Genomic DNA, 23,722 nt, shown 5'->3' on the forward strand with positions numbered 1-23,722 from the left:
AATAAATTTACAAAGTTGTGACAATTCTGTTTTTGCTTTTGTCATTATGTTGTATGGAGTGTAGACTGATGTGGAAAAAAAGTAATTTAAAGCAGTTTAACATAAGGCAACAACAAAAATGTGGGGAAAAAAATAAAAAATGAAGGGGTATGAATACTTTCACAAGGCACTGTGTGTGTGTGTGTGTGTATATACATATATATCACCTTAACATAAATAGGTTATTTGCCAATTAAGTGAAATAACTGGACATAAACATAGGGGCCTGATAAAAATGTTCATTTTAGAAGAAAATTTCTTCTAAAACGGCACTTAGGCTTTTGCATCTAAACTCTTCATATATATCATTTTGTATAAAAGTTTGGGATCAGTACATTTTTTAAAATGGTTTCTCTTATGCTCACTAGGCTGCATTTATTTGATCAAAATACAGTAAAAACTGTAATATTGTGAAATATATTATTACAAATTAAAATAACTTTTATAATTTAATATATTTTAAAATGCATAATTTATTCCTGTGACTGCAAACCTGAGTGTTCAGCAGCCATTACTCCAGTTTTTTTTTTACATTTGCTCAACATTTCTTATTCTCAATGCTGAAAAAAATGTTCTTGCTTTACTATTTTTGTGGAAACCATAATTTCTCAGGATTATGTGATGATATACTGAGCCCAAAATTTAGAACAGTAATGTATGATGATTAAGTCAACTTTAAAAAAAAGTACCCCATTAATGTGTTATTTCCTGTTTAGTGACACATTTTATACAAACCTTCTCTAGTGGGCAGTGCATGCTCTCTCTGAGGAAGGGCAGTAGGTTGGGTCGGTCATACTCAGCATACAAACTGATCTGCCTCTCATGGTACTTCTGCCCCTTATGATGGTCCCGCTTAAACAGCTTATGCAAATACTGAGGAGAAACAGGCAAAAAGCAAGTAACACATCCAATGTTAATACAGCTGGACCCCTCAGACACATCCGTATGATTTAAACAGCTCATATTCAACATACCACATGTAACAGCTCAGGTCTGTCTTTTAATTCCTCCACCACTTTGTCCATCTGCGGGAGAGAAACACACAGATGTTCATCTGTACAGAGTTAGGAGGGTTTAATCAGAAGACTGAGGCCACTGCACTGAACTCACCGATATTTTATCATCATTATCCAGCAACATGTCAACAGCTTTCTAAAAAAAAAAGAGAGAGAACAAAGAGGCGGACATATCCTTCAGACACATCTCTCTGACTATAAATCACACAGTTCCAAAGTCATCTATAATATATATCATCAGCAAAACAATCCATAACTTCCTGAACTTATGCACTTGACAAGTTTCTTGCATTAAATTCGAAAACAAAGGTCCTCAGTATTGCCAAAGGAATAAAATAGATGTTTTACCTCTTTGTCGAAATCCATGAGCAGGACAATCTTGTCCTTGATGGCGGAGAATAGGTTGTGTTTGTGAATGAGTTGGTAAACATCTTTGTGTCTCAGTTTCAGGTAGATCTCCAGAGCACGATCATAACGCTGATCATATGTGTAGCTGCATACACACATATAAGATCAGTCGAACTTGTGCAGAGCTGCTTTTAAAATGATTTTACAAGCTTTTCATTTATTGATGAATTGGCAGCATTTACTCACAGTTCGGCCAGTGTGGTGAGAAGCATGCTGTTGGTGGGGTCCTTCTTCAGGTGTTCATTCACTGCTTGAACTATAGCCATGTTGTTATACAGCTCTCCTGGCCACTCACGAATCAGTGTGGCAAAACCCTGTGTGATGAACAATAAAAGGATTTTCCTTCTTCCGTAAAGTTGGTTGTTGTAATAGGTTACCATCTTGTTCATGCAAGTGAAAAAACTGTTTAATGGAAAACACATACCTCATAGTCAGTCTTGAGGAACTCGTGAAGTATCATCTCATATATTGCTGGTCGAAGACGAAGGTCTCCTCTTGGTAAGTATTGACTGATGGCCTGGGAGGAAGTAGAATGGAGTGGGTAGTTAACAAATAGCATTTGTGCAATGCAAAAATTAAAGATTTTAGGTTAAACTGATATTTTTGATGAATTATTATTTTTGTAATATTTTAAAATATATGTGCCCCTGGACCACAGACCAGTCATAAGTAGCACGGTATATTTGTAGCGATAGCCAACAATACATTGTATGGGTCAAAATAATAAATTTTTATTTTATGCCAAAAATCATTAGGATATTAAGTAAAGATCATGTTGCATAAAGATGTTTTGTAAATTTCCTACCGTAAATATGTCAAAACTTAATTTTTGATTAGTAATATGCATTGCTACGGACTTAATTTGGACAATTTTAAAGGGGATTTTCTCAATTTGTTTGATGTTTTTGCACCCTCAGATTCCAGATTCTCAAATAGCTATTAAATATCTCGGCCAAATATTGTCAATATTGTTGTCTAACAAACCATACATCAATGGAAAGCTTATTTATTCAGCTTTCAGATGATGTATACATCTCAATTTAAAAAAATTGACCCTTATGGTGACTGGTTTTGTGGTCCAGGGTCACATACTGTATATATATATACATATATATATATTAAAATGTTACTCATTTCTTACAACACAAAAGTGTTCATTAATAATAATAATAAAAGTGTGATATTATTAATATATTATCACAACATAATCATAATAAAGATCACACTAAAATTCTTGACAAAAAGTAAAAAAAATATTGACATTTTATCAATGCTTAATAAAATTAAGTTCTGTTTTAATATATTATTCATATGTTTCATATATTCTATATAAAACATTTTGTTAATTAATAAAATCATTTTATTACAGTTTTTCTCAGTCTCTTCTTGGTGCATTTCTCAAATCATCCTTAATATTTGCAAAGTATGTGCATTTCTCAAAACAATTTGTACAATCAGCACCACAAAATGGATTACCTGCAAAAGCCTCTAACTTACTCAAAATTTTTAGTTCATCTCTCAAAAGAAAGTATTTATGTCAATGAACATATCAGTGCTGTCAAAATGAAAAGTCTTAGTCATGTTGTCAATATAACAGTGCACTCTGTTAGTATTACATGATGTAAACAATGGCAACAGTTTGGATGACAGTAAGGCTGCACTTCTTCTGTATGCCATATATCCATTTCAAAAGTACAAATTACACATTACTGTATGTGGGATATTGATTGAAAGAGACTGGATAGAATTCACAGTTACACTTGAGCTATTTCAGAAAACTGGTTTATCATTGGTTGATCTACATTCTCTTTATAAGTGAAAGTCAAGATTCACTTGCACAATTCATGGCAAATTTACAAAAAGTCTAATAGAAATGTGTAGAAAATATGCTTGACAGTTTATGACAACTAGATCAACCACTCTGCTTTTATTGACTTAAACGATGAACTAATGACTAGATGTTTTGAGGGGTAAGACTATTGCACAGAGAACTATATAATACATTTTGAGCAACATGACATTAGCCACTGATAATGTAGGAAACAACAGACAATTGCATGAATGTACCAAAGCAATCGCAACTTGTTCAAAAGAATGAGAAACTGCTTTTATGATGAAGTGACTAGATGATGTGGAGGTTGAACAAGTAGTTTTGAGAATTTCATTTCTGATCTGAGAAATGCACCAAAGCGATTAATAATAAAAACATTTGATTAATTTCTCAGAACTTTGTCTAAGTTATAATAATATACATTGCATAAATTATAACAACAACAATAATAACATCACACTGACTTATTACTATTATTAATAACAATTAATAATAATAACAATAATAAGTATCCTCATTAATATTATACTACTATTTACAATAAAATACAGGGTGGCAAATAATTATTATTTAAAAAAATAAAAATTCTGCAGACTTGCTTTCAACTGTCCAATGGTTTTAAACCTGTACACTTCATTCTCCCAGAGATCCATGTTCTTTCCAAGCACTTTTTGACATTTTCTGTCAATAAGGAATACAGAGAGAAAAATGGGGCATATATTAAGGCATCCATTCATATTTTAAATGGTTAACAGGTCAATAAATCAGAAGGTTGATGTCCTGAACCTGGCAGCTGCATCATAATCTCCTCTCTCCACCAGATGATTGATGTACGCCATTCCAATTTTCTATTCACAGAGCACAGACAGGAAGCAGCCACACTGTGAGTCCAGGTTATTATCTGACAGACTAGCTTTCTGCACATTAAATAACATCATTCATTTGTTTTCACCTGTACATCATGCCGTTTAATGTTTTTGAAGCTGATCTCTGCAGCCATCAGTGCTTCCTGTAACAAAAATCAAAATCATCAAGTACAGCTCAAATTTTTAAATGTTATTATATAACTGCTAAACACTTACTTCATATTTCTTCTTCTCCAGAAGCCAGTCGATGTGGTCATCCTGGTCTCTTTCTTTAGCCACTACAATGTCTTTAGGGCTGATGATGTAGAATAGAGGCTCTCCCTCAGAGTGTTCTGGAATGACAACACAGATGATTTAAAGATTTAAAATGATGACTATACCATCAAAATGGGAATTTAACTGATTAGACTGTGGGTTTTGGGTGATTGTTATCCCTCTGCATTATTATGGCATTCCAGCTGTTCATTCATTCTGTCTTCATCATACCGAGCCTGTAGTCCCTGCACTGGTTCTCCTGGAAGTTGCGTACAGTGAGAGCGTCTGATGAGATCTCCTCACAGCCCTCGGGTAACGGCTGGATGATGTCTAAACGAGGCCGTGTTCTGAACTCCTCCTCCTGTGGCAAACAGTTATATTTATTAATAAGTACATTTTATGCTCACAGCAATACAAAACAAAATGTTTCTAATAAGATTGTTTTTACGATTCTCAACATTTTTGCCTCTGAGGTTTGCCTCTCTGTTGCCAAATACTTTTTTGATATTTCTGGTACTTCTGATGCAGTGACAAAGCTGCTTTTTCCCCCAAACTTTTTTGTTTACAGAAAGTAAATACATTAAAATAATAATTCAATAATGTGACGTGACATGTGGCCAAGTATAGTGACCCATACTCAGAATTAGTGCTCTGCATTAACCCATCCAAAGTGCACACACACACAGCAGTGAACACACACACACACCGTGAACACACATCCGGAGCAGTGGGCAGCCATTTATACTACGGCGCCCGGGGAGCATTTGGGTGTTCGGTGCCTTGCTCAAGGGCACCTCAGTCAGTGTATTGAAGGTGGGAGAGAGCGCTGTACATTCACTCCACCTACAATCCCTGCCGGTACGAGACTCGAACCCACAACCTTTGGGTTATGAGTCCAACTCTCTAACCATTAGGCCACGACTTCCCAATACTTAATTGGTAATACTTTACTTAAAGCCTTTATGTACAATGCATTATAAAGGGTTATTAAAAGGATTATAATGCATTATAATTATTCATAATGTGTATTGCAATACATTATATCTTGTCGAAAATAATTACAACCGAATTTAAAATGCATGGTGTAACAATGATTGATAAGTGTTATAATGTATTAACTGTGGTTAAAATTATTCATGAGATTTTACAATGCATTTTAAGGTGCATTGCAAGGCATAATGAATGCATTAAAAGTACTTTTATAATGCATTGTGCATAAAGGCTTTAAGTAAAGTGTTTCCCAATAATTATGCATTTATGTGACATTTATAGCAGTTTGTGATAACTGGGATTTATTTTTTAAATATATTTTGTACTCACAAACAGTAATTTCTACCCAATAAAATCTTTGACATAACTTTTTAGAAACGTAATTATTTGTTATAAAGGTGTGTATACATACATTCATACACATTACAAAAGCTTTCCATGACTTTGATTTTCTATTACTTTTTAAGATTTTATTAATTTCCATACGTTTCTGTTATATATCCAGGTTTTCCAAGACAATGAGAATCCTGGTTCTTAAATAAACCGCCAGTTGCGAGGAAATGAATTAAAATTAACATGTTGTCAGCGTATAGCTTGCTTTGTCTCATTTGAATTTATTTAAAGTCATCTTGCAGCTCCCTTGGACATGTCGTGAGGTCCCCGATCTTAGCTCTGGTGAGTGTGTGTAATATTACCATGTGCTCAGAGTTCTCCTTGACATAGTACAGAGTGACCAGCTGATCTGCCAAAGGTGCCAGTCCACTAATGAAGAACTCGGTCTCCATATCCGGCCTAAGATTGGTGTTGTCCCGCAACACGTTAGTGATGCGTTGCTTACTGCTGATGTCATAAATTTTCACACCCTAAAACACATCAACTACAGTTTAGATCAAATCATTATTAGTAAGGCATCTTAATTAACATGTCCAGTGTGTCTAAATCTGATTGTACCACATTGTTTGCCCAGGCAATGAGGTTGGCTCTCCATTTCACATTGGTGATGTTTCCCTCTCCTTCATGCAGAACAGAGGTCTTCCAACGGTTCAGCCAGTTCCTCTCATAAAGCAAAATCTATAGGACATATTTCATTAATTTAACATTAGTGAGCATTTGCTGACAGAGATTCACCAACACAAAACAGAATAGGCCACAGTGTTTGCATTACAACACCAGAGGGCAGTAGAATACAGAGCATAAATAGCTACAACACAAGAAAGTCAGTGACTACATGTGTCTTTTAATTCTGATTTGAGAATATTTGTATTGTTTTCATTGTTTGCTATTACTCTTGAAAAAGAAAAATATATAGAACAGCAGTCACTGGGGTGGTACCCTTTTAAAAGTTATTCATATATACTACCACTCCAACTTTTTGGGCCAGTGAGGTGTTTTTTTTATGTTTTTAAAAGATGTCTCTTCACCACGGCTATATTTATTCGGGTAAAAACCATTAAAATTATGACAATTTAAAATAGCTGTTGATGTCATTATTACTATGATGATAAGGCTGAATTTTCAGCAGCCATTTCTCAAGTCTTACATCTAGTGTTACATGATCTATAGAATGCTGATTTGGTGTTCAAAAAATGTATGATAATAATTAGAAATGTCAAAAATAGTTGTGGTGCTTAATATTTTTGTGGGAACTGTGATACTGTATTTTTTTTCATGATTCTTTGATTAAAAAGAATGTTCAAACAAAAGAGTGTTTATTTGAAATAGAAGTGTTCTGTAGCATTATATGTCTTTACTGTCACTATTGATGAATTTAATGCACCTTTGCTAAATAAAACTATTACTATCTCAAAAAGAAAGAAAGAATCCTACTGACCCCTAACCCTTTGAATGGTAACATATATTTAAGGTACTAATATGCACCACCTTTTGGGGTTAAATTCAGTACAAATATAAGCCTTTTGAATGGGTTAGGTTAGGTTGCCCCAGTGGCTTTTTTTTTTTTTTGGTCTAATATGGTATAATTATTAGTAGTAGTAGTATTTTTTTGTTGCTAATACTGCAGTAAGTATTGGATTGGATCAGTGTGTTAGGTAGATTCATTGGCCTTTTCATGGTGTTTAGGTCACATTCAGGCAGAAATTCAATAAAAATCATTTTACAAGCAGTATCAAAATACATTTTAGAAAAAGGCAACATTTGGTTCAACCTTTAGATAATGGGACATTTATAAAGTTACTTACGCAGGTACGCAGTACAACACAGTTGAAAAGCACATGAGAGACGATGATACTGTATTGACATCTCATGAACTGACAAGAGAAGAGACTCAAACAACAGAATTTCTTCAAAAAGGTATTTAATGCTTTGGTTTACTCTGATAAGTCGGATATTATTTGGTGAAAAACAACATTTTCTGAGGGGTTCGTGCGATAATAATCACGCGCACAAAGCGGCAACGCACTTGGTGGATAACCTTGAATCGAAAGTGTCAAAAATGCCACATACAATCACCACACAGCCAACCTGACCTGACTGCAGAGAAAGTGACTGAAAGGAAAGACGGTTCAATGTCGCTTCAGTTCTACACTTTTGGCTATGTTAACAGATCACAGCGCAGCAATAGGAGATGACACTCCAAGAGCCGAGCAGATGGAATTGAATTGCCTTTGACAAGATGCGTCTTCAGTGGAAGCCGTATTGATTTTCATGGCAGGGCTGCATTATGGGGACCTTAAGCCAGGGAGAGAGAAGGAAACAAGCAGAAGCGGAAGGAAAATGCAGAGGACTTGGCCACCGTGGCACACAATGGACGCCGTTAATTGCTTCTGATAAGCACAATGCAGTAACAGCGTGAAGCCATTTTATGAGAATCAATCATGGCACAGAGGATAACAATCTATGATTTACAGAAACTGAGAAGACTCTATTTGAGTGGTTCAAGATTTGTATGTCTCAACAAAATCTCTAACGGTCCACTTTACAAAGAACCAGTGGCATTTATTCAAATTCACTTCGCAATTGAAGTTTTTTTTCCAGCCACAAGATGTCTGATCAGTGCATGCAAACAGATCAACTACTTCTGAGTGCTTTTACAACAGACACAAACCCTGTTTTCATTTCTATAGATGTACAGAGACTGGAATGTATCGGACTGTGGCATCTTCAGTCGGTAGCATTGTGTCCTTTGAAAAATGAGCGTATTTGTTTAGTCCATAAGCCAAAGAGTGTTCTACATGTTGCAAACACTATGGCACTCTATGTAATGACAGTTATTTATTGCGCAAGAAGAAACAACATCTCTCTAGTGAACAACACTTTGGAGAAAATGGACCACTCTCTCTCTCCTTGATGTTGACCCCAGTCTAAGGCCAAGACGGTAAGAGTGTTTCATGCCAAACAGCTTCAGTTTGAGTCACCACTATACACGGCACTCAACATGACAAAAAATGATTCCATTCAAATAATTTAGCTTAACCCTCAGTGTCGAAACATCAAGAGCATCAACTGATGGAGACCACAAAATATATGTTTAGACCTCAGGTATGAATGTGGCTTTTGTTTTTATTTTAAGGCATTCAAACCACATTAACAGAGACACTTCCTTTTGAAAATTCAGTGGTTGATGAATGTGTTTTTTTCAATAAATGATTCTTATATTTTTGCAAGAAGCCTGCAACCAATCTTAAAGCTTAGGGTTGTTAAGATTTTATGTTTTTAAGAGAAATTGCACCAAGACTGCATTTATTTGATCAAAATGCAGTATTTAAAAAAAAAAAAAGCAATTTATACTTGTACATAGTGATTCTTATATTTTTGCAAGAAGCCTGCAACCAATCTTAAAGCTTAGGGTTGTTAAGATTTTATGTTTTTAAGAGAAATCGCACCAAGACTGCATTTATTTGATCAAAATGCAGTATTTAAAAAAAAAAAAAGCAATTTATACTTGTACATATTTAGTCTTGTCACATGATGAGAAATCATAATATGCCGATCTGCTGTTCAAGAAAGAATCCTAATTAATATTAATGTTGAATTGAAAACTGTTGTGCTGCTTTATATTTTTGTGGAAACCATGATGCTTTTTTCAGGAGTTCAAAATAACAGCACTTATTTGAAAATAAATCTTTTGTAACATTATAAATGTCTTTACTGTCACTTTTGATCAATTTAACGCATCCTGGCTGAATAAAAGTATCTGTGTCTTAATAAAAAAATTACTGACCCTGAACTTTTGAATCGTAATGTAGTCACATACTGATTCAAACCTAAAATGACATGCACGAGTCAGTGCCAAACAAATGTGCTTTTGTTTCCTTTTGTGCTAGTAAATAATGACAGTGAAAGAGGAGACAGGAAATGTTTGGGAAGAAAGAGAGCGAAAATGTAATCAGACCATGATTCTAACTGGATTTGAACCTGCATCTCCCACATGAGCACCAAGGCTCAAAATTTCTAGAACACTTGTTATAACCACTAAATGTGGGATTGGGACCCAATGCAGACCTGATATCAGCTTTTAGCATCTTCTGAGTCAAAATATGAGAGTTGCCAAACAAATGCGTTTTTTTTGTTAAAAGTAGAGAGGAACTAATTGGACAATGAGTGCAATGAGATCGCGGAAATAACATAGACAAGTTTTGAAACTGCGCCTTTAACACTCACAGTGTGAGTTTTGAGTCCCAGGTGATTGTGAAACTGGACTTACCTTATTTCCTCCAGTCACAAACTGTTTATTGTTGGATTTGCTGAACTGAGGGTGTAGCGCCACGACCTGGAATTGAACAAGAGACTTCAGTTCCGTTTACGGCAACACCTGAGTTAATATCAATGTCCACTCCAGTATTTCTAAAGCCATATAGTGCCTCAGAGGGGGTTAGACTACAGCCGGTCTGAAACATGTTCAATAAAGTGCTTTTAAACCCAGGAAAAGTTAAAGGATTGATCCTCACAGTCCAATACACAAAAGTATCGATACAAGAAGATGACAGCACTGGCTCTCTTTAATGTGTGCCATAGGTGACATCACTCATGCTCAACAAACAGGCGGCTCATGCATGATATGAAATGCCCTAGAGAAATCAATTAAGACTAGTAGCAGGCTGAAATTACATTGTTTTCGAGAATTATCAATGTTTGCTGTGACGGGAAATCGAAATCAAAGGGCTATTTCCCATCAGGCAGCAAAAACATTGCCGAGGGACCAACGACTTGCATTAACGGCAATAAGTTACCTTGATGGGACAGTCAAAGTTTTCATGGAAGCCCTCCCTAGTGTACAGGCCAACCACTTGCACCTGGAAAAGATGAGAGAGAGAAATGGAGAAAGAGACACAGAGATGTCTTTTTAAGGTAAAATCACTGTGGTCCAGAGATGCGCTCTGCGATAACAGTTGACTTGGGCAAAGCATCAGACCATCCAGTGGGCTAGTTAACCATCTGCCAGACTCCCAATTAGTGGAAAGGTCCACTCTTTCTGCCCTCGCACGCCTTTATGCTACTGACTTAATCACTAGCGGTGCTGCAGTCCCCAACGGCTACAAACAAGCATTAACACAACATTTCACATATACCTGTCTGTATAAAACAAGAGGAAACTCAAAAATGAGTGCGAAGTCTCAAAAAAAGTACAACTCCATTGAAAAGTAAAGCATTCTCTTGCATTTAAGATGATGGTGGGGGAGGGAAACTACTGACTTCAAATTGTTCCTGTTTTTCTGGTCAGACGACAAGCTTAGCTATTCTGAAAATCATCTATTTTAAAGTGCAGGTTTCTACTTTTTGGAAAAACCTAAATAAAATACTCTTCCTCTTAAGAAATGTGTCATATATTGTATAACATCAATAGCAAAGCAGCTGGTAAGTGTAGTTGAGATTAACAGTGAGCAAACAAATGCCTCGATATCAAATAGTTTAACATTTAATAATTAATAATAGTTTAATCATTTAACAGTTTAACATACAATAAAATAAAATAAACTCAAGTATACTTTTCTAGTGACACAGTTTAGACACTCTAGGAGCAAATTAAAAAGTATATTATAAATATTTATTAATTATGAGGCACACACCAATCTATCACAAGTTTGTTGAAGGCTACCTAATCCTAAATGTTCCATTTATTTACTAAAGACATTATGAAATGTCTTATCTTTAATATTGTTTTGAAAATTGGTCTCATTTTCATTTCATCATGCCTGTAATGCCTGATAAAGCGCGTTTGTGAACGCAGTGCTGCTTTGTGTACAGCGTTACCGGGGAAACCGCTATTTTTACCACTCCAAAACTGATTTTAAATAGTTAAATTTAAATGTAATTGTTCAATTGTTTATCTTATGTATAAAGTACAGTTTCTACTTTTTGGAAAAACCCAATAATGAAAAAAATTACGCTTAAAAAAATCTTACATGTCACATTTTGCCAAACAACGGTAGAAACGCATTTGGTAAGATAGGATTAACAGTGCAGAGGAGCGAACAATGGCCTCTAAATCGATTTTAATTGGTGTAGGTGTGACAAGATCTCGCCTCTGCCATAGTAACAGGGATAGACGTGGTCTATCATGCCACAGATCAGCCTGAGAAAGCCACACAAGGTGCTGATGATTAGCCTCTGTGGACTGATAACAGCCAGCTCGTGATCAATGAGCAGATAGATGGAGAAATCACAGAAGGAGCGAGGAGGAGAGGAGTTCTTTTTTAAAACACATTTTAAAATGGACCAAATGTGTGCATGCTGTTTCTGCAGGTGTTAGAGTTGATGGAGTCGGTATTGAGTGGGAAGACAGGCACTGCATCATATCTTGCAAACAGAGAAAGATATGAAAACTCAAGTAAACAACTCCTTAGACTCTCATGTGAAATTCACTAAGAATGAATTGTGCAATGCTGATGGCGTTGTTTATTTGCGCATGCTGTGGATTTTGCACCCGATTTGCTAAATAAACCTGCAAATCAGGATATGGCATAAACACACCCTAAGAATTAGTGCTGATTGTGTTTTGCATGATGCAAATATCCATTTTGCAGGCTAGTTATGAGTGCTGGGCTGTGGAAGATGCAGCAGACTACCGCAACCTCACATACTTTGCTGGAACTGTATAAAATCACTCCACCATTGTGATACAGACACCTGAACATGCTTTAAAATGTCAATAGTTCACTAGTCTTTTTATGTATGGTCCCTTTAATTATACCTTTTATCATTTTAATGAATTCATTAATTTCTTCAATTTTTTTCAATTGTTTTTATTTAAAAAAATTTTTTTTTTTTTTATGACTACAATTTCTATTCATTTAAAGGTTCATATTTTGGTTTTGGCAGTCTGTAACAACAGGTTGACATGCATGTAAGGTCAAAAAACACTTCATTGTCTTATAATATGCATTTATTTTTACCTTACTTGCTCAACGACTCCCAAACGATTCGCTCAACGATTCATTTTTCCAAACCCCTCCTTTGCGTGACGCTAATCTGCGGTGATTGGTCCAATTGGTCTCATTTTCATTTCATCATGCCTGTAATGCCTGATAAAGCAGCGTTTGTGAGCGCAGTGCTGCTTTGTGTACAGCGTTACCGGGGAAACTGCTATTTTTACCACTCCAAAAGCTGCACCTAGTGGCAAATAATGAATTTGCACTTTCATTCAAACCAACACGAAAAGACCAACAAGTGGGCGGGCAATATGCTAATGATTCATGTTGACGTCAAAATGAAACGGCTTGGGATTCGTTTTAAAAAACGACTCGTTTCAATGATTCAGAGTCCGCGCTTTCGAGAGACAATAACTTTATACACGGTGCACTTTCAGATTTAAAACATTGCAGAATGTTTTCATTCACTTAGAGCTGTGTTACACACTGCATGAAAGGTAATTTTCAAAAATCCATAATAGGGGCACATAACAACTACCGTACTAACTAATAAGCAACAAATCAGGAATTTATTGAGGGATTTGTAGTTAATAGTGAATAAGTAATCCCTATTCTAAAGTGTTACCTATATTTTTTAAAAATCATGATAACAAAGGATTTTTTTTAAATTCATTGCTTAATTTCCATGATTCTAATTTCAGACCAAACTAGCCAATTATATTTTTAACAATTTGGCTGTAACTGGTTGTTGGTTGAAATCATAATTGAGCAGTTTATTCCTGAGAAACCTCTTAGACTAGCCTGATGATTAACATGATTTACAGAAGTAGGACTTGTTCTTGAATAATTTGTAAAAAAAATTTGCCCTTGGATTTTAGAAGAAGGGACAGGAATAGTATTAATTGATAAGTCATTGCTCTCAGATTTTAGGAATAAATTGAGGGCTCGGATTTGGACTAAAGATGGGAATGTGGTCAGTTTATTACAAAGGGCTAATACAGGAAGTTAAAGAACAATTGGAGCTGAAGTGAATGAAGGGAATTCTCACCTTTCCATCTTCAGAGCAGATGCCAACATGATCGCCACTCTCATCCAAACTGATCTGGTTTATTTTCACTGGACTCTATGAGCATAGAAGAAAAAAGATGAAGGACAAAAGTAACATAAAAATATTATAATCAGACATAACCTAGCTCAAACATGGACATATCTATAACAATCACATTTCAGACTTACAATTTCAAACTTCTGTGTAACATTTCCTTGAATATCCAAAAGGTAAACCTTTCCAAAGTGTGTCCCAAGAGCCAGGAACTGAAAGCAACAGGAGACACAAACATGTCAGACACACAAGTCAAAACCACGGGACATCCTACACTTATACAGAGTTAAAAGCTGTGCAGGAGGTATTAAAAATTAGATTTACCAGGCATGGCTGTGAGGCCTCAGTGTTTGTGCGTGTATGTGAGAGTGTGTGTTTGTGTGTGTGCTTTCGGCTGGACCCTTCGAGGGCAAAAAGTGTGAAATTGCTGGAGGACAGGAAAGCCTATTTATCAGAGCGGCCCAGTGTGAAATAGCGTTTTTCCCCCGACATATCAAAAAGCTTCAACATAATATATGCACCACAGGTCACACACCTCTGCCCTCCACACCAACACTCTGCCTGTCAGACTAATGCAATTACATTTCAGAGTTTAACGTATGAAAACGTTAGCTATTATCTCATGTAAATTGCCAGTATCGCCACCAACCAATTCAAAATTTATGTCATTAAAAAACTAAATTAATTAGATTTTGAAGGCTGTTTACTCCTAAATAGTGCATGCATTTCCATTTATTTGCAGGCGACATTGTGAAACGTTGTAACCTATTTAACTTCCTATTAATTTGTTAACTGACACAAGATGTTCAAACAATTTAAAGAAACTGTAATTATATGCAAAAGTAATTAATAGGATAGTGCAAAGAGTTCTATGAAAGGTGGTTGGAGGGGAGGGGCTTATAACAAGGTTTAGGTGATATTCAGAGTCAGAGTATTATATATATATATTATATATAACTTAAGTATTATTAAGTTACAGTATTATACATTCATTAAAGATTACAAACAATTTTTCCACTTTAGAATAACATGTGCTGATGAATGAGATAATACAATGATATAATGAGAGTGGGAATGTGTTTTAAAGGGGTCATATGATGCGATTTCAAGTTTTCCTTTCTCTTTGGAGTATTACAAGCTGATTGTGCATAGATAAGATCCCTGAAGTTGCAAAAACTAAAGTCTCAAAACCAAAGAGATATTCTTTATCAAAGTTAAGACTCTGCCACGCCCCCCTAAAATGGCTCGTTCTAACACGCCCCCACATATCTACCTCACTATGTGGGAATATTTGCATAATGCACCCAAATGTGCGTGATTTCAGAAACCGCAGTTAGTGTTGAAGCAGCCATGTCAGGGAGACGCTGTGTGTTTCTAGGCGAAAGCAAAAGCACTTTATTTGGCCTTCCGAAAGTAGATGCATTTAGGAATCTTTAAGATGACTTACAACAGAACAGCAATGCATTTTACGGACGACCGTTTCATGAACCTAGGAGAGGAGGTAATTCTGACTTTGCTATGACAATCTGGCGCTTCTGAATCAGCTACTGTAAGTATGTTTTGTTACTAGTTTAAGTATTTGCTATTGACTGTTCAAATGCGGAGTTTTGCCCATTGTGTGTGTGTGTGTGTGTGCGCGCGCACGTGTGTGTGTGTGAGAGAGAGAGAGAGAGCGAGAGAGAGAGAGAGACAGCATCACATCAAAGTGGAGTCAGCTGTCTTAACCGCGGCTTGTGTACTGCATCATTACGGTGTCTGTTCCCCTTTCGGGCTTGAACTGATGGTAAAACTAATGACATTATTTACTGTCTTTACATTTATTTTGAAAGATGAAGCTCGCGATTATGGTAAGGGGCGTTACATTTCCGACGAGTGCTTGCAGTGTTCGGCCAATCACAATGCACTGGGTCAACTGGCCAATCAGAGCAGACTTGCACTTGTCGGAAGGAGGGACTTTGTAGAAAACTACGCGTTTGAGAGAGGCGGGGCATAGAGGACCTACAATAATGTACAGTATTTGAAAAATAATGTGTTTTTTGAACATTAAAGCATGTCAACATATTCTGTTACACCAAATACAAAAAATAATTATCTTTAAAATAGCATCATATGACCCCTTTAATAAAAATTATACATTTTTAATGTTTATTTCAAAAAGTCACTCAGTAGTAGTGTTCTCAATATTAACTACATCTTCAAATAGCAGAACATTGTCACACTGTATTTTAAGGTCCAGTTCTCACTGTTAATTGATACTGTCGATCATAACATACTACTAGAGAGACTGGAAAACTTGGTCGGGCTTTCTGGCATGGTAATTAAATGGTTCAGGTCATACTTAGAAGGGAGAGGCTATTATGTGAGTATAGGAGAGCATAAGTCTAAGTGGACGTCCATGACATGCGGAGTCCCACAAGGCTCAATTCTTGCACTGCTCTTGTTTAGCCTGTATATGCTCCCACTAAGTCAAATAATGAGAAAGAACCAAATCGCCTATCACAGCTATGCAGATGATACCCAGATTTACCAAGCCTTATCTCCAAATGACTACAGCCCCATTGACTCCCTCTGCCAATGCATTGATGAAATTAACAGTTGGATGTGCGAGAACTTTCTTCAGTTAAACAAAGAAAAAACCGAAGTCATTGCATTTGGAAACAAAGATGAAGTTCTCAAGGTGAATGCATACCTTGACTCTAGGGGTCTAACAACTAAAAATCAAGTCAGGAATCTTGGTGTGATTCTGGAGACAGACCTTAGTTTCAGTAGTCATGTCAAAGCTGTAACTAAATCAGCATACTATCATCTCAAAAACATTGCAAGAATTAGAGGTTTTGTTTCCAGTCAAGACTTGGAGAAACTTGTTCATGCCTTTATCACCAGCAGGGTGGACTATTGTAATGGTCTCCTCACCGGCCTTCTCACGAAGACCATTAGACAGCTGCAGCTCATCCAGAACGCTGCTGCCAGAATTCTGACTAGAACCAGAAAATCTGAGCATATTACACCAGTCCTCAGGACCTTACACTGGCTTCCAGTTATATTTAGGATTGATTTTAAAGTACTTTTACTCGTTTATAAATCACTCAATGGCCTAGGACCTAAATATATAGCAGATATGCTCACTGAATATAAACCTAACAGACCACTCAGATCATTAGGATCGAGTCAGTTAGAAATACCAAGGGTTCACACAAAACAAGGGGAATGTGCTTTTAGTTATTATGCCACCCGCAGTTGGAATCAGCTTCCAGAAGAGATCAGATGTGCTAAAACATTAGTCACATTTAAATGCAGACTCAAAACTCATCTGTTTAGCTGTGCATTTATTGAATGAGCACTGTGCGATGTCCGAACTGATTGCACTATATTATATGTATAATCGTTTTCTTAAATTCATTTTAAACCTCTTAAATCAAATTTTTTTTTTATATATATAATTTTCAAAGTTTTTAAATTCCTTGTTTTATTGTTGTGATTATTGTTTTTATTGTATTTTATGTAAAGCACTTTGAATTACCATTGTGTATGAAATGTGCTATACAAATAAACTTGCCTTGCCTTGCCTTGCCTTGCCTTAATTAACTATTAGCTACGACTTTTGACTCAATAAACTCCTAATTACTGCCTAGTAAGGTAGTTGTTAAATTTAGGTATTGGGTAGGATTAGGGATGTAAAATATGGTCATGCAGAATATGTGCTTTATAAGTACTGATAAATAGACAATATGCATGCTAATAAGCAACTACTTAATAGTGAGAACTGGTTCCTATGCTAAAATGTTACCCAGAACTTTTATTATAATTACATGTTGACATGGCATTCGGAAGATTAACACTTTTTCATTTGGATCAGTAGGTATAAAAACTGTCCCAAAGCAGCGGGTTCTCTTTTTCTCATCAATAGGCTACTATTGTTTGATATTTCCAATTAATTACCAATTTCATAGGGGCCCTGGTGAATGAAATTAGTAAATTCCATGTGCTCTTTTTTATTACATAATTATTAGTTAATATTAAAAGTAGCATAATGTTGATTTTGGATTTTATTAGCAACAGAAGAGCATCTGTTGTGCATGCGCTCTGCATTGTGTCACTAAAAGGTTAAACAAATAAAATGAAATCAGGCCACATAAGGAGACATTCAGTCCAGTCCGACCACCAATCTAAAATTAGTTTGACACCCCTGCAAATTTGGGTCTATTGCTCTGCCATTTGCAAACTGGCTCAGCTTTACAAAAGCATCCAGACACACTATAAAACACACACACAGAATGAGTCCAGGTATGAAACTGAGGTTACCCTGCGCATATACACACACACACACCTGCTTACACGTGCACAGACCTTTCCCTGTCGCAGCACACTGAGCCGCCCCATGCTTCACTGCAGTCTATAATGAAATGCTTATATTTACAGGCACAGTCGAGCATGTCCAACAGAACCCCCCCCCGCAATCTCCCCAAATAAAATCAGCCAAAAATAAATAAATAAAAGGGGTGGCCTCACCAGCCTTAAAGGGATTTATCAAAATGGAATTGCTGAAATGAAATTCGGATTCCTGGCACTTAAAATATGAGGCAACATTAGGCAGGTGGGTCACTAGCGTGAGCGTGTTCTTGTGTGTCTAGGTGGTGGAATGCACATTGGAGCGCATGCATAAAAGACTACAGGGAAGAGACAGAAAGAGGGAAATATAGAGATAGACAAAGTGAGAGAAGGTGAAAGAGTGAAAAAAGGGGGGACTCTCATTGGAAATTCAGCTTTTCAACGTCTCCTCTTCTTGCAAGCTTGCCTTTTTTGGAGAGATGGAAGGGGGGGGGGGGGGTCCCCAGGGAAAAGCAGGAAAACAGGGGGGAAAAGAATAAAAATCAATAGCGGTTAATAAAACATCAGGTGAGGAGACATAACTAGGTATGACTATTCCTCCACAGCGTCCGTGCATGAGTGAACCGGCTGCCATGACGATTAACCAGCCCACGTAGAATGTTCCACCAACAAAAATATCAAGCCCGGAAAAAAACGGAAAGAAGACAGGCAAAAAAAAGACATAGAAATCTAAAAGTAGAGGCAATAAACAGTAAATCAGCGAAAGGCTGGTGGCCTGTGAGCGCTGTGCATAAGCACTTCTCTAAGAACATCACTGAATTCAATGATGAACTGCCTTTAACTGAAAATTGAGTGTTTACTATTGTCATTATGCATTAATGACACACTATTTAATTAATGCTGTACAGTTGCTTTGACACAATCTGTATTGTTAAAAGCCCTATATAAATAAAGGTGACTTGACTTGACTTAGAAAAGTATGGTGTTGAGCAGACAAGTCAAAAATATTATATTCAGTACTATACAAGAGTGTAATAATAAAAATTTATAATAATAATAATAATAATAAACTGCTCCCAAAAATATCTGCATTTAAGAAAAAAGATTTTACAATTAAAAAACAAGTTACAATTAAGTTTCTATTTAAATCATTTCTATTTCTGTACATTATTGAATACATCAACAAAAACTGTACTGTATATGCGCATCATGTCCTACAATTTTTTTTCTTCTTAAAAACATGCTTTTTTATAAATAGCTTTTATAAACACCTTGTCATGCACTGTCATGCAGCTGGCCGCATCCTTCTGCAAGATCTCTGTCACGCCATTGGTCAGCCTCTCGTACTTCAGTTTAGGCTCCTCCTCTGTGTCCTCCTCCTGTACAAAAACCCAAACACACCCATTCTTCTTTAGTTAATTAGGCACCAGAATACAATAATTATCACACATAATTAATTAGCATTTTATTTTGTCACTTTAATTAGGGTGTAATTCCTTAGTCTTAAAAGAATAATGATATCCTGTAATAATTAAGCATGATATAGCAATGTGAATGGGACCCTGTTTCATGCTACAGTAACGTCAGGGAATCCCAAACCTTTTGGTCAGCAGAACCTCTTTAATCTAAATGATTTCCTTGAGGCATCCCTTGAGAATTATTGAGAGAATATTTCAATAATTTGACAACATTTGCATGTTCACGGTTCTCTAATTTTGGATAATGGTCACATGCAGGTAGACAAATAAAATATTTCATAAAATATTTTATTAGGAAGTGCTCTATTTTGATTGTTTTTATAACTATATATTTAAATGTTACATTTATAATGATTTTATTAATCATTAGCTTTCCATCAACTCCTGCTATAGTATGTAACAAATTTGAGCGTTGCATTTCAAATCTGACCAACTGTAATAACACGTGTGCAGTAAAATATTAATTACTTTATTAAGTTTTCATTTGATACATTACAAATGCATTGTAATGTGGGAGGACAATTTTTTTTTTTTAAATAAATTTATTCAGCAAGAATGCATTAAATTAATCAAAAGTGGCAGTGAAGATGTTTTAATGCTACAAAAGATGTAGAACTTTCTATTCATCAAAGAATCCTAAAAAAGTAGCTCGGCTTCTACAAAAAGCACAACAGTCATCAACATTTATAATAATAAGAAATGTTTTCTGAGCACCAAATCAGCATATTAGAATGATTTCAGAAGGAACCTGTAAGAAGTAATGGCTGTTATCACAGAAATAAATTACATTTTAAAATATATTTAATAAATAGAAAACTGTTATTTTAAATTATAATCATATACACTTTTGTAACTATATTTTAGATCAAATAAATGCAGTCTCTGAAGCTTAAGAGACTTCTTTCAAAAACATGAAATAATCTCAACCTCAAACTTTTGAATAGTAGAAGTGTATTTTGGGCCAGAAAATTCCAGTCACTCCAATGCAAATAAGTAGCTAGCAGCAGAACTATGAATAAGATAAGATCACAGGCAGACTGGCGGTTTGGGTAGTGTTTCATTTGATCAAACATTTGTTTCTTCTCGTCACCATTGTCCATTTCCTGTTGTGTCCAGATGTGAAATTTCTAATGCCTGAGCATTTGTCATGGTCTGCAAAGCTATTACAGACAGGGACGGAGACAGAGAGAGGCGGGAAAAAAACCTGAAAAACTTTCTACGGTGGGGAGGGGTGGATAATATCTCTCCTGTTTCATATCCCATAATTTCTTCCTCTTGTTAGTGTTTGCCATCGCCACGCCGATGTGGTGGATGAATGTTGTGCCTCATTCCCTGCCGCTCCTAATTGGTGCCCTGGGGAGCAGGGGATGAAGGGAAGTCTGTCTTTAATTGCCCCTTTTCTGGAGTGGTGTGACCATCCACACTCTCCTCTTTCGCTCATCCCTCATTCTGTCTGTCTTTCTAGTTACAAACTTTGCTGGAATGCTATAGTGAAGCATTGGGCCTCAAAACCACAGATTAATGTCAAACCCCGCCAGCATCTTTTCTCATTTCCTCATACTGCGTGACTGCGTCATGTTTAGAGGCTGTGGCATGTTTTCTTTAAGCCATGAGATGTGCGTTCTTCTTTCATGAGGATAGAAGGGCTTTTTCGTGGGGTGTCATGAATGCTGTCAAGCTCCAAAAATGTTCCATCTGTGGTCCATCTGAGAGCACATTTCCACACAGCCTTCAACACATCATGGTCACATCAGGAAGTGTTAGGGAGAGATAGACGAGGGGATAGAGACAGTATGGAAGCTTATTTTCGGCATGAAAAAAAAAAAAAGCCTATATATAAGTTTAGCCTATATCTCACAAATCTGACTTTTTTTTCATAATTGCAAGATACGAACTCAGAATTACGAGATATAAACTATCTTGCAATTCTGAAAAGAAAAGTCCAAACCGTGAGATATAAATTTGCAATTACAAGAAAAAGTCAGAATTGTGAGATAAAAAGTTGCAATTACCTTTTTTTTTTCGTGGCAGAAACATGCTCCTTTTTCCCCTCCCGATTCTAAGTTTATGTCTCACAATTTGGACTTTTATTCTCAGAATTTCTAATTAATAAAGTTTATGCGTAAAAAAAAAAGTCGGAATTACGAAATATAAACTAAAAAAGTCACAAATGTGAGATAAAAAGTCATAATTTGCATAATTCACGTTGGATAAAAGTGTCTGCTAAATGACTAAATGTAAATAATTACCTTTTTTATTTTATTTTTTCCGCGGTGGAAACAAGCACCTTTTTTAGCTCACAATTCTTTTCTTACAATTGCGAGCTTATATTTCACAATTTCTACTTTTCGTCTTAGGACTGAGAGTTTATATCCCATTTATAGATCAATTGAGAAAAAAGTTAGGATTGCAAAGAAAAAAGGCCCAGTTGTGAGATGAAAAATGAACTTGCTAGAGCCACGGAAAAAATGAAAATAAAAAAAGGTAATTGAAACTTTTTATTTCACTTCTGACTTTTTGTTTTCTTTTATATTTCACAATTCAGACTTTTCTTAGCAGATATGCAGGTTTATATACCACAGTTTTTTCTCAGAATTGTGTGATTACATCTCAAATTATGAAAAAATTAAGAATTGTGAGATTTAAACTCATTCATTCATTCATTCCACAGCATAAATAAACTTCCATAAGTCAGAGCTCTACAATTATGAACAAAACAAACTGTGGTTTACAGTGAATCCAAAGGAAAATACAATCATGCTCTCCAAGGTGCCTGGGTGCAGACAGAAGACAGTTTGTGGACAGGAGATAGGATAGATTGCTCCACGGACTGAGATTTCATTTACGAGGAGGGCAAGGCTGTTGTTTCCTTCTTTCTGTTTTCATTTTGAATTGAGGACTAGAATGTCTACTTGATATTTCATTCACTGTATCACTTAAAGTCAAACGCTATCCTTTTTTTCAAAAGTCTCTTCTTGAAACAGAACTCAAGAAAATGGACACAATGTAATATGACCTTTTGCAGTGGCACTGTACACAGAATATGTTACAGCCAAGTTATACAGCTATGCTCATAAGTTTACATACCCCTTGCAGATTGCAAGATCATTTCAACAAAACAAGAGGGATCATAAAAACTGACAGTAGCACTGTCCTGTGTCACACAACAGATTTTTACATTAAGTACACATCTGACCTGACCTGATGGATTTTTCCGAAGAGCAGTGGGGTAGTTTAACTGCTCAGGGCAAACAAGGAACAACTATCACAAAGCATAACAGTCATTGATCATCCGGTAAGGTAACAACACATAGTTCTGGACCATTATTTTGGTCTTGTGACTATGTAAGCATCCATTATGTGAAACTGTACATTACTACATAAAAGGTAACATGCTATTTTTTTTTTGATTCATCTTATTTTGTTAAAACAATTACCATCTTGCATATTCTACAAGGGTGTGTAAACTTATGAGCAAAACTGTATTTACGATATAGGATTCTTATATTATCATGTGACATTACAAATGGTGACAGCTCTAATGCCAAATGCTTTACTGTGAATGTCTCATTACATGTCTGTGCAGCACCCCTGAAAAGCATTGGGACACAGTTTGTACATGATAAAAAATAAATTAAAGTGGAATATGCAAGGTTTTCTCAGCTAACTTTACATACATTTTTATTTTAACTATCAGAGTAACCAAAGACAGCAGTTCAAACCATTTTAACTGAGAACATTTTCCACTAACGTTTGACCAGAAAAAAAAGTGTAAAAATAGTTTTATAACCATAATTTTAAACATAAGTAACTGTATTCTTCAAAACCTAACAAAAGTCTTTTTTAAGTGTTTTGCTTTAAAAGTAAGCTCGTGCACACATTCTTTCAAACAAATGATATTTTGTTACCAAATGCATTATTTCAAAATCACAATGGACTCTGCTTCAATTACATTAGTAAACTGAACAGTTCTTGATTTTACCTCGGACTCATCTGTGGATTCTTCACTTAATTTTCTTCCCTGGAAAGAAAAAAAGATGTTTTAAAAAAGAAAAAGCAATGCATTAATGGGGGGGGGGG

General features: G+C 35.8%; 1 protein-coding gene across 1 annotated transcript in view; it reads right to left on the reverse strand.

Moving 5' to 3' along the window:
- LOC107589951 (VPS41 subunit of HOPS complex) overlaps positions 1-23,722 on the reverse strand; it is a 36,040-nt gene that overhangs the window by 6,413 nt on the left and 5,905 nt on the right. The window contains exons 3-20 of the mRNA XM_016278536.1: positions 19,436-19,543; positions 13,970-14,047; positions 13,782-13,856; positions 10,595-10,657; positions 10,069-10,134; positions 6,357-6,476; positions 6,101-6,268; positions 4,647-4,776; positions 4,377-4,492; positions 4,247-4,303; positions 4,081-4,142; positions 3,894-3,975; positions 1,888-1,980; positions 1,650-1,777; positions 1,404-1,548; positions 1,150-1,191; positions 1,014-1,064; positions 775-912 (exon numbers count right to left, since the gene is read on the reverse strand). Of these exons, the coding sequence (XP_016134022.1) occupies positions 775-912; positions 1,014-1,064; positions 1,150-1,191; positions 1,404-1,548; positions 1,650-1,777; positions 1,888-1,980; positions 3,894-3,975; positions 4,081-4,142; positions 4,247-4,303; positions 4,377-4,492; positions 4,647-4,776; positions 6,101-6,268; positions 6,357-6,476; positions 10,069-10,134; positions 10,595-10,657; positions 13,782-13,856; positions 13,970-14,047; positions 19,436-19,543 (1,722 nt within the window). The remainder of the gene's footprint in view (positions 1-774; positions 913-1,013; positions 1,065-1,149; positions 1,192-1,403; positions 1,549-1,649; positions 1,778-1,887; positions 1,981-3,893; positions 3,976-4,080; positions 4,143-4,246; positions 4,304-4,376; positions 4,493-4,646; positions 4,777-6,100; positions 6,269-6,356; positions 6,477-10,068; positions 10,135-10,594; positions 10,658-13,781; positions 13,857-13,969; positions 14,048-19,435; positions 19,544-23,722) is intronic.

Source organism: Sinocyclocheilus grahami, unplaced genomic scaffold (genome assembly GCF_001515645.1).
Source record: "Sinocyclocheilus grahami isolate Dianchi unplaced genomic scaffold, SAMN03320097.WGS_v1.1 scaffold122.1, whole genome shotgun sequence".
NCBI lineage: Eukaryota > Metazoa > Chordata > Actinopteri > Cypriniformes > Cyprinidae > Sinocyclocheilus > Sinocyclocheilus grahami.